General features: G+C 39.8%; 3 protein-coding genes and 4 non-coding genes across 8 annotated transcripts in view; 2 read left to right on the plus strand and 5 right to left on the minus strand.

The window, feature by feature from the left end:
- Window positions 1-1,352, minus strand: part of mctp1a (multiple C2 domains, transmembrane 1a) — a 138,979-nt gene extending 137,627 nt beyond the window's left edge. Inside the window, exon 1 of one of the 2 annotated variants that reach the window (XM_069523926.1) lies at window positions 1,213-1,352. The gene's annotated coding sequence lies outside the window, so the exon portion shown is untranslated. The remainder of the gene's footprint in view (window positions 1-1,212) is intronic. The other variant, XM_069523928.1, reaches the window with a different exon arrangement.
- fam81b (family with sequence similarity 81 member B) lies at window positions 245-10,452 on the plus strand. The gene is made up of 9 exons (XM_069523929.1): window positions 245-373; window positions 605-657; window positions 1,225-1,432; window positions 2,825-2,943; window positions 4,038-4,167; window positions 5,348-5,454; window positions 6,500-6,632; window positions 8,024-8,225; window positions 9,949-10,452. The coding sequence occupies exons 2-9, from the start codon at window positions 614-616 to the stop codon at window positions 10,071-10,073; spliced, it is 1,068 nt and encodes a 355-aa protein (XP_069380030.1). The 5' UTR covers window positions 245-373; window positions 605-613; the 3' UTR covers window positions 10,074-10,452.
- On the minus strand, window positions 8,913-8,985 carry trnaf-gaa (transfer RNA phenylalanine (anticodon GAA)). Its single transcript has one exon. It is a non-coding gene; the product is annotated as a tRNA-Phe (tRNA).
- trnaf-gaa (transfer RNA phenylalanine (anticodon GAA)) lies at window positions 9,278-9,350 on the minus strand. The gene has a single exon. It is a non-coding gene; the product is annotated as a tRNA-Phe (tRNA).
- A 1,202-nt stretch (window positions 10,453-11,654) lies between the features above and the next one.
- trnai-aau (transfer RNA isoleucine (anticodon AAU)) lies at window positions 11,655-11,728 on the minus strand. The gene has a single exon. It is a non-coding gene; the product is annotated as a tRNA-Ile (tRNA).
- Window positions 11,729-12,090: 362 nt separating this feature from the next.
- On the plus strand, window positions 12,091-14,737 carry LOC109633721 (uncharacterized). Its single transcript, XM_069523931.1, has 2 exons — window positions 12,091-12,231; window positions 13,195-14,737. Exon 2 carries the CDS (start codon window positions 13,243-13,245, stop codon window positions 13,906-13,908), a length of 666 nt encoding a protein of 221 aa, XP_069380032.1. The 5' UTR covers window positions 12,091-12,231; window positions 13,195-13,242; the 3' UTR covers window positions 13,909-14,737.
- Window positions 14,738-15,211: 474 nt separating this feature from the next.
- On the minus strand, window positions 15,212-15,285 carry trnai-aau (transfer RNA isoleucine (anticodon AAU)). The gene has a single exon. It is a non-coding gene; the product is annotated as a tRNA-Ile (tRNA).
- Window positions 15,286-15,764: the final 479 nt, after the last annotated feature.

Here is a 15,764-nt window from a genome sequence, read left to right on the forward strand (position 1 = left end):
AGCAAATCAGAAAAAAGAGAAACTGGTGAATAAGATGAATAAGACATGACTTAAATCATCAATACACAGCAAAGTGTTGCAGCATCTAGGTGCATTTTGTGGTCTATTGGCTTGGAAACTGCAGTTTACTCAAACTGATCTGTTCATCACATTTCAAAGAGTATTAAGTAAAACTCAAGTTCACACTCCCGGCTCAGCAGTTAGTCAAGGGACACTGCTTCACCACAAGCAGTATTCTCGCATAACTGCTCTGACAAATTCACACTGGCAGAAGCGGGCACGCCCCAACTCAAGGAGACCACAGTTACCAAGTGACATGACAACACACACATGAAGTGAAGAAAGAGCCAACTGAAGAAAACCACACAGGCCTGTGAGTATGAAAAAGAAAGCAACTGCATAATATACTGTTCATAAAGGGGAACATATCACATTAGTCTCTTATAGTGAGGAGCTTGTTATGCTTGGACAAGACTGTAAAGATGTCTATTGATTACAGTAATAAAAAGTGATTATACATTTAACAAAGCAATACAGTTGCATTAGAAACACAAGTAAAAATGACTGTAGATCTCACCAATATGTAATATGTGTTTCTTTTTAGAAAAGAAGAATGTCATATGAGTCAAAGTTAACGCCCTATCAGAATCACAGCAGGTAAAGTCCCTTTTCTAAACACTGTATTTCATACTTTATGTATTGCAACCGTCAAGCTGTCAAAATATGTACTGCATCATAGCAAACAAACTTCCTAACTTTCTGGAGCTCTCTAACTCAATTCTAAAAAGCAGCCTGTCAGAGATAAGTTCTACTTCCCCTCCTGCTGATGGGATGAAAATAAGGCTGGGAACCACAAGTGACCTTTCTAACACCGCTGTGAATCACATTGATTAAATTAATCCTTAATCCACAGTAGCATCACGCAGGGTGACACAGCACACATGGGGACATGAAGTCAATGAGAGATCTGGTTTGAGAATGACCTGAGGGTATGAAAAGCAAAGCACAACATCCCATTTCATCTTCATTATCCTTCTGGGTGGATGACTGCTTCATTGAATTATGCAGTTGACTTTATTCCCTCCCCTCCCTGAATGTTTTCCTGTGCCCTAGTGCAAGAAAATGTTAACTTGACTCTGTAAAAATAACTTTGTTGTTTAACTTTATTTTGAATTCTATGACTCAGACCTTTTTTTTTTTTCATCTACTTACTTCCTGATTAAGGCCTGATGTCCTGGAGGGTCGTCTGGGCGGTCAGGAGAGGACGCTGGCTGTGCTGCTGGAGCAGGCGTTTGCCATCAAAGCGGAGGTGGCAGCAGGCCTGCAGTCCGCCAAGGGCTCCGTCCAGGTCGAGGCACTTTCCCGCAAGCTGCTGGAGAGTCACATAATGACTATCACACGCATTGTCAAGCAGCTCAATGTGGACATACAGGTATACAAATAGGTAGATAAGTTGACAAGTTGTATTTCATCAAACTGTCACCTCACCCTACATTTTGTAACTATATTTTCTGATAAATGTGATATTAAAATCTGCATTAATGTATTCAATATAAGAACAATCATACAATTTAGTTTGCAGCTTAAAAATGCAATTAAAGGTGCAGTGTGTAGAATTTAATGACATCTAGTGGTGAAGTTGTACGTTGCAGCTGAATACCCCTCACCTCACCCTCCCCTTCTAAACATGAGAGAGAACATGTGGTAGTCTTCAGTTGTCAATGGGTATTTAGTTTGTCCAGTTTGCACCACTGTAAAAAAACATGGCAGCCTCCGTAGAGAGGATCCACTACCCATGTAAATATAAAGTATTTAAATATAAAGGGCTCATTCTAGGGTAAAGAAAACAACAATTAGTACAATGTAGATAAAACACTAGTGAAAACATTGCTAGGATTATTTTATATTCAATATCTGCCCCCAGGATCCCTTTTACCTAAATCTTACACACTGAACCTTTAAGAGTGCAGTATCTCTTTAATGTACTATGGGCATTCAAACTAGCTGCCTCGTGGTTGAATTTGTTTTGTCTTTATCTACAATTTTCTTTTCCTGCACACACTTTTTATCTGCTCTCTTCTTCTCGTCTGTCTTGATGAGCAGTGCACACACACACACACACTGACTCGCAGCTGATTTGATTACACCTGATAGAATGGTGCACCGCCTGAGCAGAGCCTGACTGAGTGACTCTTCCTCATCAGCTCATAGTCATTGTCTGTATAAGCATCGAGCTGAAGATGTACACAGTGTGTGGTTAAATAACGACTTTAAACGTTACACAACCATGCCTGAAATACAGCAGCGAGAATCATTGCTGGAAAGTGCCAGGAGATCAGACTCTTGAGAGTGATGAAGATTCATCTTTAGTAAACTCATATTCAAACTCAGAAATGACACACGCAGCTTCATTAGTACACACCACACAGGCCATTAACATGATTACAGGCTGACATTATCTGAAATATTAGACGGATGCCTAAGAACTAATTAATATTGAACATGAAGAAGTAATAAGCTAAGCTGTTTGCTCTTGTGATAAGCCAATGTGTCGCCTTTTTGATGTTAGCTCACATTCAACACAATCCTGCGGAAACGTCACTCATGCGAAGGTGCTGATGAAACTTCTTAGTAATTAAATATTTCTACTGCATCAAAAAGGGGGAACAGAAAGGTAATTAACTCTCAACACTTAATTTATCTGCACTTGTCCTCATCCATCTTATGTTGCATTTTCATTTACTGAGAAAATATGGCCATGGATATCAAATATAGTAGATTATATACATATATAATATGTATTCTGTCTTTGTTCCGATCACAGGCACTAGAGAGACAGATCGCCCAGCGGGACTCTGTCACATATGGAAATTCACTGGCCGTTCAAAGCTTAGACCAGAAAACCCTGGCCGGCATTGGAGACCTAAGAGGAAGAGTCGCCAGGTATGCACACACAAGTCCTGGGTCAAACGCGGTCTGGAAAAAAAAACAAAAACTGGTGCACAACAATGAAATGAGCACCAAATCAATATTTAGAGGGCCTGTACAATAATTTATACCCGGGTCTGCTGAGTGGTCGTACTGATTAATTCTCCTTGCAGATACTCTACTTGGGTTTTCTCCTCCTCTAAGGAAGAAGAACATACAGCCTGCATGCTGTCTGGCAGCTCACACACAAATTATTCCACTCTCCCCAGACTGACGTTTCTAGGTTTGCACACACTCTGATCAGCACTTCCTCATTATTTTAGGTCTGTGCAGATTACCCTTATTAGACTGAAGAGGCTCTGTCATCTTAGCGCTCTGCTCAACAGTACATGTGTCAGGATTAAGATGTGGTGTGATTTTGTTAACTACGGTCTCACAACAGGCCTGCCCTCCCCCATGTTGATTAAGAGGTCGGTGGTGAGAAGGGACATTGGCTATGACTTACCAAACAACTGATTTATGGTCCAATAATGTGTATAGAAAAATGCCACCTACTCAGTCTAATGAGTTCTTGCATAGTCATAAATAATCAGGTACCTAGGCTAAGGGCCAGAGGTTTCAGTATTGGTATCTAAGGCTCTCTATTGGGGTCTACGGGGAAATAACCCAAATTGCAAATTGAACATTGCAATAATTAGCTGCTATATTGGAGCTGGATCACAAATATTATATTGACAAACAACAATAATCAATTAAACCAATTTTATTATTGATCGTATTGTTTTGCCTGTTTGTCAGCTACCCTTCAATAAATGCAAACACATATGCACTGGAGCAGTTACATGTGTTTGGTCAGCATTTAAAGGTTAAGTCGCACAGCTCCAGATGCAGCAGAGCCTTCTTTGGTGTCCATTAGCTCACCTTGGAAAATACTGATGAGGCCAGCTGTCTGATTTTTTATTCCCCCATTTCACTGTCTGGTTGTCAGCCATCCTAACTGTGGACGCTTCCCCCCAAACTTCCCATTCTTCACACTCCTTCCTTATCTCGCTCCCAACCCCATATGGTGTCTTATCCCCCCCACTGTGCTTCCTCAATTATTACCTCAGGTGTGATGCCAGCATCGCCAAGCTGAGCGCCAATGTGAGCTCTGGGGAGCGGCACATGATCAGGCTGCAGCAGGAGATGAAAGAGCTCAGAGCAGGTGTGGATGTGAAGCTGGAGGAGCTGGAAGTCAAGGTGAGAGATGGTGCATCATTGCCATGGACCTTATATAAAGATGGACGCCACGACTGCTCCCCAAAAGTGAGGCCAAAGCATTTTGATTTCCCTCTGGTGGTTGGCTGCAGTATAGGTCATTAAAAAAAAAGCATCCTCTGTGTTAGCAGATGAGACATGCCGACCAAAAAGTCAAAGTACATATTATATTTTTTAACCCTTTTTTGTAATTTTAGGTCATTCTAATAACACTGATGATTGCAGCAGGTTTGGTTTTCATTATATATTTGATGCTCACCTCATGTTTGACAGCTGACAACGGACTCATTTGGTCGAGCATGTCTATATGCGCGACCTCGATACGCAGGCTCTTCCTCCAAATTATGTCACAGGCACAAGATGGCAGCGTTCTTATCTGGGATATGTTGGCCTCATTTCTGGATAGTGGGAGGAAGTGGAGGTGTGTTGTCCATCTTTATATAGAGTCTGTGTTCATTGCTGTCAAAAGGTTTGGCAAAAGAGACGTGAATCAGTTTAATGCTTCATACAAGACGGCTACACATTCATATGTCTTTGATCTCAAACACAACTCAATGGATTGCTATGAAACTGTGTTCAGACACTCATGGTCCTCAGAAGATAACCCCGGGGACAGTGGTTGTCCTGTGACTTTTGCTCTTGTGCCACCATCAGGTTGAATATCTATTGAGTGCCACTGGATGGGGATTACATTCATTTAATTGCTGCTTCCATGAGAAAAATAATAATCTGATAATACACAGGGGGTGTTTCTGTGATTTGGAGGTTACTGCTGCCACAATCACAGAACCTGATAGATGGAAATGAGAAGTAAAATAAATTTAAGGATAAGGAAAGACAAGTCTCTCCATTGATACCTTATACTGGTCACACACCCAAGCTGATACAGTCTGTAAGCTGTTCTGTTTGTGGCACAAGGTGGTAAATCACTGATGGCAGCCCATTAGCCGCGGAGCAGTGGTCAAGCATGTACAGTACCACCATAAGGATAATTGAAAATGCAGAGAAAGTGGGTCACTGCTGTTTTGTGGCTGCAGGAGTGGTGCAGTAGGTTGATCGGCTCGAATCAGCAGAAACTGCGAAGGGTAAAGGTTAGTTCATGGCGCCATTACCACAGGATGCTCTCACATCACATTACGGAATATGTTTGTTCTTTACTCAGCTTCATCGTGACCTTGACAGACTGTCGGCATCATTGACAGAGCTCACCCAGAACCAGAGGAGCTCCATGTGCGATCTGCATAGACAAGTTCAACTACTAGATGAGAAGTAAGGCCATTTATCTAAGTGTAAGCACAACCCACACTTGGATAGTTATCTATACAAAGGCATATTTCAGTTTTGTTTCTTATCTTTTTATGGAATGACAGTTCACAGTGTTTAGGTACATTTACAGCAACAGGAGCAGCAGTAGTGACGAGTGGAAAAACAAATGTAAGAAAACTAAAATGCTTACAACTGATACTGTGAAACGAGAATGGCCCTGCGTCCCCTTAAAGGTACAGTGTGTAGAATTTTGTGATATCTATTGTTTAAATTGCATGTTGCAGCTGAATAGTCCCTGACCTCCCCCTCCCCTTCCAAACATGAAAAAGAACCTGTGGTAGCTTCAGTTGTCAATAAAACTCTAAAGGTGTTTAGTTTGTCCAGTCTGGACTAATATAAAAAACATGGCGGCCTCTGTAGAGAGGGTCCCCTCGATGAAACTGTTTGTAACAGTATAGTCAGAGCAACACATCTTCTGTGATGGTGCTAATGTTATGTGGAGACATACTGACGTCACTTTATCATAATTCCATACTTTCTCCAGCCTTGAATGTCTTGTATTATTCAGTGTGCTGCTTGTGACTGACGAGAACGGCAGCTAAATCAAGTCAAACCAAAAAAAGTGGCACTGTTTCTGTGGAAGTCTCAGCTCTAATTAACACAGACATTAACAGCTATTGATTAATGATTGACACTTTGTTTTCACAGCACAGACATTTTACTTGGGGCAAGTTGTTTATTAGACAAGGGGTGCCAATTAACTATAGGTTATGGAAACAAATTATTTTTCGGTTGCCAAGCACTTCGGAGGAACTGGATATAACAAATCTTAATTATTTAATAATTAACAGCAAGTGTTGCCCACTATTAGATCCTCAGGTGTCCAGACCGGGGTCAGTCTATTTGCATTTATCAGACTTTTAAAAATCTATTCCCACCCTCTAAAGATAAGATAATAAGAAATAAGATCTTAAAATGCAGCCTGCAACTTGAGCTATGACTGCATCTTCAAAGTACATCCTACTGCATGTTTGTACTTTCTTGGTAGGATGTCAGGTGGGCTTAGGGAGGCCAAGGAGCAGACAGATTCACTGAGAAAGTGGACAGAACAACAGCTCAACAGCTTTCTGCAGACACATGCACAGAGCAGCCAGCACGACTCACAACTACAAGATAAAACGGTAGGACCCACAGTTTATTTAGGATATGATACAGCATATCTTTTAGGACAGGAAGTGTTCAATAATGTTTACCAGGAAAAAGGCTATTTCTATATTTCTGTATTTATTAATTTATATAGTTCTTCATTTATTTCTGTATTTATACATTTCTGACATTTATGATTACACCACCATACAAAAATCTGGCTTTATGCTGTGTTAAGCCTGCCTACCTAACTAACATAGAAAGACAAATAAATAAATAAATGTAGGAATACAAAAATACATATGTAATTGAATGGATGATTGTAGAAATCAATGAATGAATGTATAGATAAATAGATGAATTACATAAATAAATATTGAAATGTATCAATTAATTCATAACTGTAAAATGAATGAATAAAATATTAAATGAAATATGCACATCAATGTTGAAATATAGAAATAGCCTTTTTCATCCAAAACTGCATTTATTTTTATATACTGTATCATTTTTTTGTCCTTCGTATTATCTATGCATTGTGTGTCCTCTTCCTTTGCTGGCTTGACCTGAAAGAGACAACAGTTGATTTTGTGGTGTTGAAAAGTGCAGGGTCAGTAGCACTTCCCAAGCTGTGAATCAACATTCTTAACTATTTGCTATTCAAGTGGAACAGATGCTGAGAAAGCTGCAGAGAGTCTAATAGTGTTTTGTGTCAGCAGATGGTTCAAGGTGGCACATGAATGAACATTTGTAACAATCAATATATAATTTAAAATTAACGTTGTCACCTGTGATGTACATTTCATACTAAAAAGGCAGGTTAATCTTTTATTAGCAGCATCTTTTACACTTTGATTTTACTGAAGTTGAAAAAGTTTGAGAAACTTTTTAATTGTTTCATCCTTTTGTCATTACACAATCATCATTTTTCACTCCTGTTTCATACCACAGATGAGCAGAAGAACGCAATAGTGGCTGCAGGTATACAGAGTTTTGTCAAAAGTTTAGTAAAAAGATTTTGAAAATAAAGCTCAAATGTGAAGATAAGATAAACATTATTGATCCAATGTGAACTCATTTGTTACAGCAGCAGATGGTCAAAAAAGATAGACCAAAGAACATGTTAAAGTATAAAATATAAAGAGTGAAAGAAATTATATATAATAATCTCACTACAGATGGAATATTATGGGTAGAGAAAAATGCAGTGGCATAGGATGATTGCATTGATATACTGTTTTTCTTCATTATGTATATGTAGATATTGAAATAAATATATAGGCAGGTATGGTTTTCTATATCAATGATCAATGTCTTTGAATCAGGATTTAAAAAGAAGATTCAGGGTGTGAGGATTAAAAAGCTGTTGTGCAGTATTCAGGGTTTTAATTGCTGGGTCTTACTTGTATGTGTATTTTGTGTTCAGTTGGAGTCAGAATCTAAATTAGCCATTCTGCTGCATGCTCTGGAGGCCCGGGTGGAGCTGTCTGAGACCCAGCGAGTACAATCTGACCAAAGTCATGCAGACCGGCTGAAACGCTGTGAAACCAAACTCAGAGAGAGAGTGAGCTCAGTAAAGAGCAGCCTGCATCAGGAGCTGCAGCTGCTCAAACACGAATACTTAAAAGGTGGGTGATCGCTGTCTGTAACTGACTGTCATCAGCGAGTAAATACACACAGTGCATGTACCTTACTATATACGTCAAGGAAAAAATGCACATGCAAAACAGAGACACCAAGTGAGAGGCTGTTCCTAATTTGTCATAAATTGAGTTAAATGACCACTTGACAAATTAATTTCTTTTGCACACAAATGAGATTCTCACTTCAGTTAGGGTGACAAAACTGAGAAAGGTGAGACACACACACACAAAGGACATTTCCAATTCAGTCTTTGATCAGACTTACGAGTTTGGTGAAAAGGTCGGCAGTCAAATCAGGTGGAAGTATCCAAACCAGAAAGGCAACAGACAAGTAAACATATCTGGGGAACAATGATGGTTCCCTCACTACTGATGAGATGAAGTGGTGGAAAACAAAAGGAAACACAGACTAATTACACAGGTGAAATGAATCAAAGGCTGGCAGGTAATCATGAAGGGCAGGAAGGCCGACAAAGACAGGAAGCAGAGTCCTCCGAAATGAGAAACACTACGTACAAAATAAAACAGGAAGTAACAAAGGTACAAATACATGAAAAAATAAGTAGGAAAAATAATGGTATATGATTCCCTATAGACCACTGTTTACATCACCAAGACGCTACTAAATGTAGTATGTTTACTTTATCACATGAGGTCAAGGAAATATCTTAATGCCGAAACCCAGGATTGAACCAGGGACCTTTAGATCTTCAGTCTAACGCTCTCCCAACTGAGCTATTTTGGCTCTTACAGTGAAGAAATTTTTTTTAACTTCCTTTAAGAGATCTTGACGGAAGTATGCATTTTCCAAGTGGCCTTCTGGTTTTACACATAAGCTGCAGCCAATGTAAAACATTAATTAAATAAATAACTTGAAAAGGCAAATGTGTGGATGTTAATGTGTTGGACGGTATGAGACACTTTACTAACATATCATAGTATATAATTCACTGTGACCCGCAGAATTTAAGGTACTATGCGACAGTATAACATTACCATAGTATGGTTTATACTTTGAGGTAAAGGAAGTGCCAACCTGCCGAAACCCGGGATCGAACCAGGGACCTTTAGATCTTCAGTCTAACGCTCTCCCAACTGAGCTATTTCGGCTCCTACAGAGAAGAAAATATGACCGGTACATTCTATATGACTATATATGTGTGTATAGATATATTGAATCTAGAGGTCAGTCAAGGGGAATTTTTGTTAACTTCCTTCAAGAGATAGGGCGCAGGTCTTGACAGAGGTATGCATTTTCCAAGTGCCCTTCTGGTTTTACATGTTAGCAGCAGCCAATGGAAAACATAAATTAAACTGACAAATGCGTTGGACAGTATGAGACACTTTGAGATTACAGTATATTGACATATCATAGTATACAATTTACTGTTGCCCGCAGAACATGCCGTACTACGAGACATTACCATTACCGTAACTTTGCTGTAGTATGGTTTATACTTTGAGGTAAAGGAAACACTTTTTTGCCGAAACCCGGGATTGAACCAGGGACCTTTAGATCTTCAGTCTAACGCTCTCCTTTACTTTTGGGAGTTATATCAGCCCTTGAGAAACCACATCGGTCGACCCCTATTGAGCAGGCTGGCCAGAGGCCCAACACACACAACCGCAATCTCAAGCAGCACCCAGAGAATAATGCTAATCTCAAATGTATTATGTGTAATAATGGTATCATACCTCTTTTGGACAGGGTTCCGCTCTGTGCATGATTCCATGGAGTCCCTGAGGCAGATAGGGGACATCAAATCTCGTCTTGACAAGGACGAGCTGCAGAACGATAACAGGCATGTGCAGCAAGGTGGCAGAGATCAGTGACTCGTGACTAAAGGGGAACTTCTTTGAGGCTGCTCCGATCCTGAAGTGATCGAGTCACTCTTTTTATATCAGAAGACTTCACTCTCATTATCTTCTGTGAGCCAACAGTTATTAAATACTCGAGATATATGTAATGTTCTCCCTCTCTGAAAAACAGTGAGATGACCTTACAGTTTTCAGTTATAAATGAGTATCACTATAAATGAAGCATGTGACTTAAGAAATATTACCTTGATCATTTTTTTCAATATTTTTTGTCATTGTTGTTTAGATTACTGAATTAAAAGAACGTAATAAAAGAAACTATCAAAACAATTTGTTTTGAATAAATGAAAAAATATTCATCTAGAGTATAATAATAAATGATTTTTAAAGATGACATGTGTTTTCCATGATTTAACAGATAATTCTTATTGGTTGCTGCCAAGTTCGTCCTGTCAGTGTCGTGTCCACAGCCTGTCTCTGCTGCTCCCTGGTGGCCAGAGGCCTGGTGGCTTGCTATCCATCCAATTTTTCATTTATAGAATCTGTAAATAGAAAAGGTGTCTGACCTCATCGTTGTCTTTGCATTTATACAACAGAGTCAAAATCACACCTTCTACCTACTGTTGAGGCTCACTACTGCTATGATGTGGTATTCACGTATCAATAAAAATGATTATTATTACTATTTATTTATTTACTTTTATTATTGAACCAGAGCAAACTAAAGCTTGAGATGAAAACACTACTGAATTAAAGGTATTAACAGAATGTTGCACTATTAACACATTATTTCCCCCAGGAGCCAAAAAAAAGAGATGATGATGAGTAATAAACTTACGTTTGCCAGTTGGTTAGAAACAGACTCCATGTCGAAACACATTACCACGTGTTGTGACCATATATCTCTGCTGCTCTCTAGTGGGCAGGAGGGTCATCCAAATTTTGATCGGGCTCCAGGAGATCCACTGCACCTTCAGTCTGGAAACATGTTTTTCAAATAACTAATTAATAAACCAAACTTACCAGGAAAATTAGTAATTGAACATGACGCTGGTAAGAACAACTTAAAATAATGATAATCCTAAAAAAACATCAGTTACTGAGCAGGTAGACATTACAATGGTAAGGTTGATCTATTTCAAGTTTTCATTTAAGTGCATTTAAAGTTGAACAAATTTGAAAGAGTAAACATGAGTGTTGTGAAAGCAGCTGGTGTCAAGATTGAAACATGAGAAGAAACAGACAAGAATAGAGATTAGAACGCAGTAGCAGGGGTAATCTGGGTAAACTTGTACTTGCATTTGAGCATGTTGGGTATGAGGAAAGGTTTGAGTACCAAATAATCGTATTTTTCCCAGGCTGACAGAATAAAGCTTTTTCTAAAAGTTGATGGATGTACACAACACAGGCCTGCACGGTTCTAAGGCAGAGCAAGTGAAGTTCAAGATGAAAAGATTTTCAGCCTAGTTGTCTGAGGCAGTTGTGCATCAGCATATAGATCTATTCAAACTAAATTACAACTGATCCTAAAGTCTATTGCAACGCAGGAGGGAACCTGCCCTCTGGTGGCGTAACGACAAAAAGTTAAAACTGCTATGGCCAGTACGGGGATCGAACCCGCGACCTTGGCGTTATTAGCACCACGCTCTAACCAACTGAGCTAACCGGCCACAAAAAAAAGAAAAACATGTCACTGCCAGCATTTATTGGGGGTCCATGTGTGTCTGTGCTGAAGATGGGATGAGACTCACTTAAATACACTTCATGAAGAATGACCCGTCAACATGTTGTGCTCAGTACAACACGAGACGAGACGATCACAGTCAGGACTCAGTGAGAAAACAACATGATCAGACACCATCGATTAATAACTCAACTTTGTTTCTAAATCATCCCAATTAAAAAATCCACTTGGAGCTCGATCTTTTTAAGTGTGAGCTGACACAACACTATTTTTTATTTACTCATTTATACTGAAGTTATTTTTAGTCCTCCATATGTGTGTGTCACTCTGACACAACACACACACACACACACACACACACACACACACACACACACACACACACACACACACACACACACCAAAACGAAACCTCGATTCAAAACGAAACGTACAGATCAGAAAGTGAAATTGACAGAAGGTGGCAGACAGAACGAGTCCTCAGCGAAGGTAAGGTTGATCTGTTCGAATGTTCACACGAGTTTAACAAGCCGGATTTGTTTTGTATAAGTAGTTGGAATGAAAAGTGGTGATTTCTAAAAGTTGCTGGGTTTACCAATAAAATATATTAGACTTGATTAGATTAGATATACTTTATTCATCCCACAACGGGGAAATTTACATGTTACAGCAGCAGAGAGAACAGACAATGTGCAAAAGGGTACCGAGGATAAAAGAGTGGCATGATATAAAACGTATTGTAGTGTAAAGTAAAGTATATAAGTAATGTTGCCAAAGTAAGTGATATAAACAAGTGAATTGTTTTGACCAGTTGTCTGAGGGTAGAGTTACAGTTTGTTGCAGCAGGCCTGAAAGTGAAAGTGTTGAAGTGACTGAATGGTGAAGTGGATGTTTTTCATACAACACAGTAAATGTTACAGTGTGTTTATTAAAAGAGATACATTTATTTTGTTGAGCTCGCTGATATAAGAGTGTTCTGAAAGTGGCTGGTGTCAAGATTCAAACATGAGAAGAAACAGACGAGAACAGAGTAAACCTGAGAACAGAGGTTACATTGCACTTACATTACATTCGCACTGGTTTAGCTCAGTGGTTACTTCATCAACTTTCTCCTTGAGAATCACTGATCACCAGTCCCTCACGGGATCGAAACCACGGGCGCTGTCCAGTGTTTTTTTTTTTTTACCTCATTCCAGTGTTTTTTTTTTTACCTCATTTCCCCTTGGGGCTGAATAAAGTAATCTATCTATCGCAGTGCCAGATGTGCCAGATGTGCCAGTTTAGGTCAATTTGAAGTTGGATTTCAGGAGGTGAGTCATTCTTCTTCCAAAGGGGTGACAGACAGAAAAACTTATCTAATGTCTCATTGTACTTGCGTCCGTTAAGAGATGTTACATCCCCTCTCAATTCTGCTATAACGTGGTGTCATATCTGTGTTCTCATTTCTCACAGAGTTGCAGATCTCTACACTTGAAGATCTCTGTTTAATCCTCAATCACGATGCCCGTGCAGTTCTCTGGCTGGGAGGTGGTCGATGACGGTGCTTCCTTTCCTGGTGTGCTGCTGAATGCAGGTCAGAGCCCTCAGGACCAGGGCGTTTACACTATGTACCACGGGACCAGCGTTGCCAGTGCAAGGCTCATCATTGCCAATGGTTTCAGACGGTCGCTTACTGGCATGCTGGGAGAGGGCGTGTATGTCAGCCGTAGTATGTTAAAGGCATCCAGTTATCCTAAGAATAGCAAGAAATCAGAGCGTGTGGTCCTTGAGGTTCGTGTGCGCGTTGGCCGTGTCAAGCGCATTGATAAGGACGACCACCCTCTGCAGTATACCTGGAGCACAAGTGGCTACAACACCGCCTGGGTACCCCCTAATTGTGGCATGCAGTCTGTGCCCAGCGGACTAGAGGAGGATTGCGTGTATGACCCCAATAGAGTGAAGGTGGTGTGCATCGCAAAGGCCCCGAGCGCCGCCATCGAGAGGGAGCTTCAACAGCTCGTGGCGAGATCCACTAGCGGAGGTGGCGGCAGTGCTCCGGACGGGTGCCCACTGTGTAAGAGGATGACCCAGCAGGGATCTCCACACATCAAGCAGCAGTGCTGGAAGTGTGGGGAAAAAATCTGCATTCTCATGTCCAAGCATTTCTGTCCAGTGTGTAAGATTTAGGTGAAAATAAACTATTGACAGAAATTGAATGTAGAATAATCCTAATGATGTTTTCACTAGTTTGTTTCATCTAAATTGCATGAATTGTAGTTTTCTTTACCCCAGAAAAGACCCTTTATATATTAATACTTCAATATTTACATCGAGGGGGTCCTCTCCATGTTTTTTACATTAGTCCAGACTGGACAAACAAAACACTTTTTGAGTTTTTATGACAACTGAAGCTACCACAGGTTTTTTTCATGTTTGGAAGAGGAGGGTGAGGTGAGGGGTTTTCAGCTGCAACATGCAACTTCAACACTAAATATCACAAAATTCTACACACTGTACCTTTAAACCCTGACAGCGGTCGAGGGAGGAAGACGGCTTGGAAAACAGAGCAGAACAATCAAGCGAAGACAACCTACAGCCACACGGACAAACCCAGAGTGCATGTGATGAGTTTTGGCACGAGAACCACAGCAGAGTTGTACTGACAGGAAACACAATTACATCAACACACAACTTCATAAAGTCTACACTCTTTAAACACCTTGAGTGCTCTCACAGCATCAGTTTACACACCAGTTGTCTCAGAAAGATTTTCTTGTATCGTCACCAAATACTATGGATTGTTTTCATTATATATATTCATATAGATTTTTCAGTGTCTGTGTATCTCTGCATTAACAGTTAAACGACTACTTTTACTTAAATGTTAATTTCTGATTTCTACTGTGTTATACTCTCCGATCACCACACATTATGAATTTGTGCCTTAATATGAAAAACTCTATGTAAAGCACATTTTTGAAATGTAATAATAAAGAATGATTCTGATTCTTGGAAATAGTTGACATCTATTCAGCACTACATTTTGTAACAGATCTAATATATATATATATATATAAACACTCAGTATATATATATTTAAGATGCATCACGTAGACATTTTACATAGATATTTTACACAATACTATTTTGTCATTCAAAATTCTGGGACATTGTTTCTCTCTGTATGCTCTGCACACATAATAAAGCAGAGAGCACTGTATGCTGTCAGTGAATATTGTGTATCTCAAACTAAATTACAATTGATCCTCTAAAAGTCTATCGCAACCTCTTTATATACAGTCTATGATCGCAACACAGGGAACCCGCCCTCTGCTGGCTGAACAATAAAAGCTTACACTGTTGTTGATGTAGATGTTTTTAATTCATCAACACAGTACGTGGTACATAATGTGTTCTATGTTGATTTTTAGAGGATATCATTTGCATGTATTTCCGTATGAGTGATGGAAGTTAAGAATAAATTAAGGCATGGCCCGTACGGGGATCGAACCCGCGACCTTGGCGTTATTAGCACCACGCTCTAACCAACTGAGCTAACCGGCCACGTACAACACTGTGACGTCATTAACAAAAATGGAAAACGATAGAGGACTAAGGTTACTCAGCATTGACTGTCACGTTTTCTAAATTTAAGAATCTGAGCCCTGCAGCAGATTTGGCAGATGTTGACAGTGCTCTGAAACAAGCTGCTTAGAAGACACGTTACATAATGGAATCCATGCGTATTTATCAACAGGTTTGATGGGGAACATAACTAAATCACAGTTGACGAGCGGGGGGCACTTTCTCAATAAAAGACAGTTCAGATGCATACCTGAATGATTGTTATTTGTAGTTATTGATGAAAAGGCAGCCATGTGCAATAGCAAAGAAAATTGAGGATGTGATACACTTGGAAGTGAATCATGAACAAGTGAATTGTAATGGAATCATTAGGCTACTAAAGATTCACACCTCTAGTAGGAATGTTATAATCCTTAGGTCTAAACAGGATTTCCTATTCCTGCAGACTAATTTAACCA

The sequence above is a fragment of the Paralichthys olivaceus genome, chromosome 4 (genome assembly GCF_024713975.1).
Source record: "Paralichthys olivaceus isolate ysfri-2021 chromosome 4, ASM2471397v2, whole genome shotgun sequence".
Classification (NCBI taxonomy): Eukaryota; Metazoa; Chordata; class Actinopteri; order Pleuronectiformes; family Paralichthyidae; genus Paralichthys; species Paralichthys olivaceus.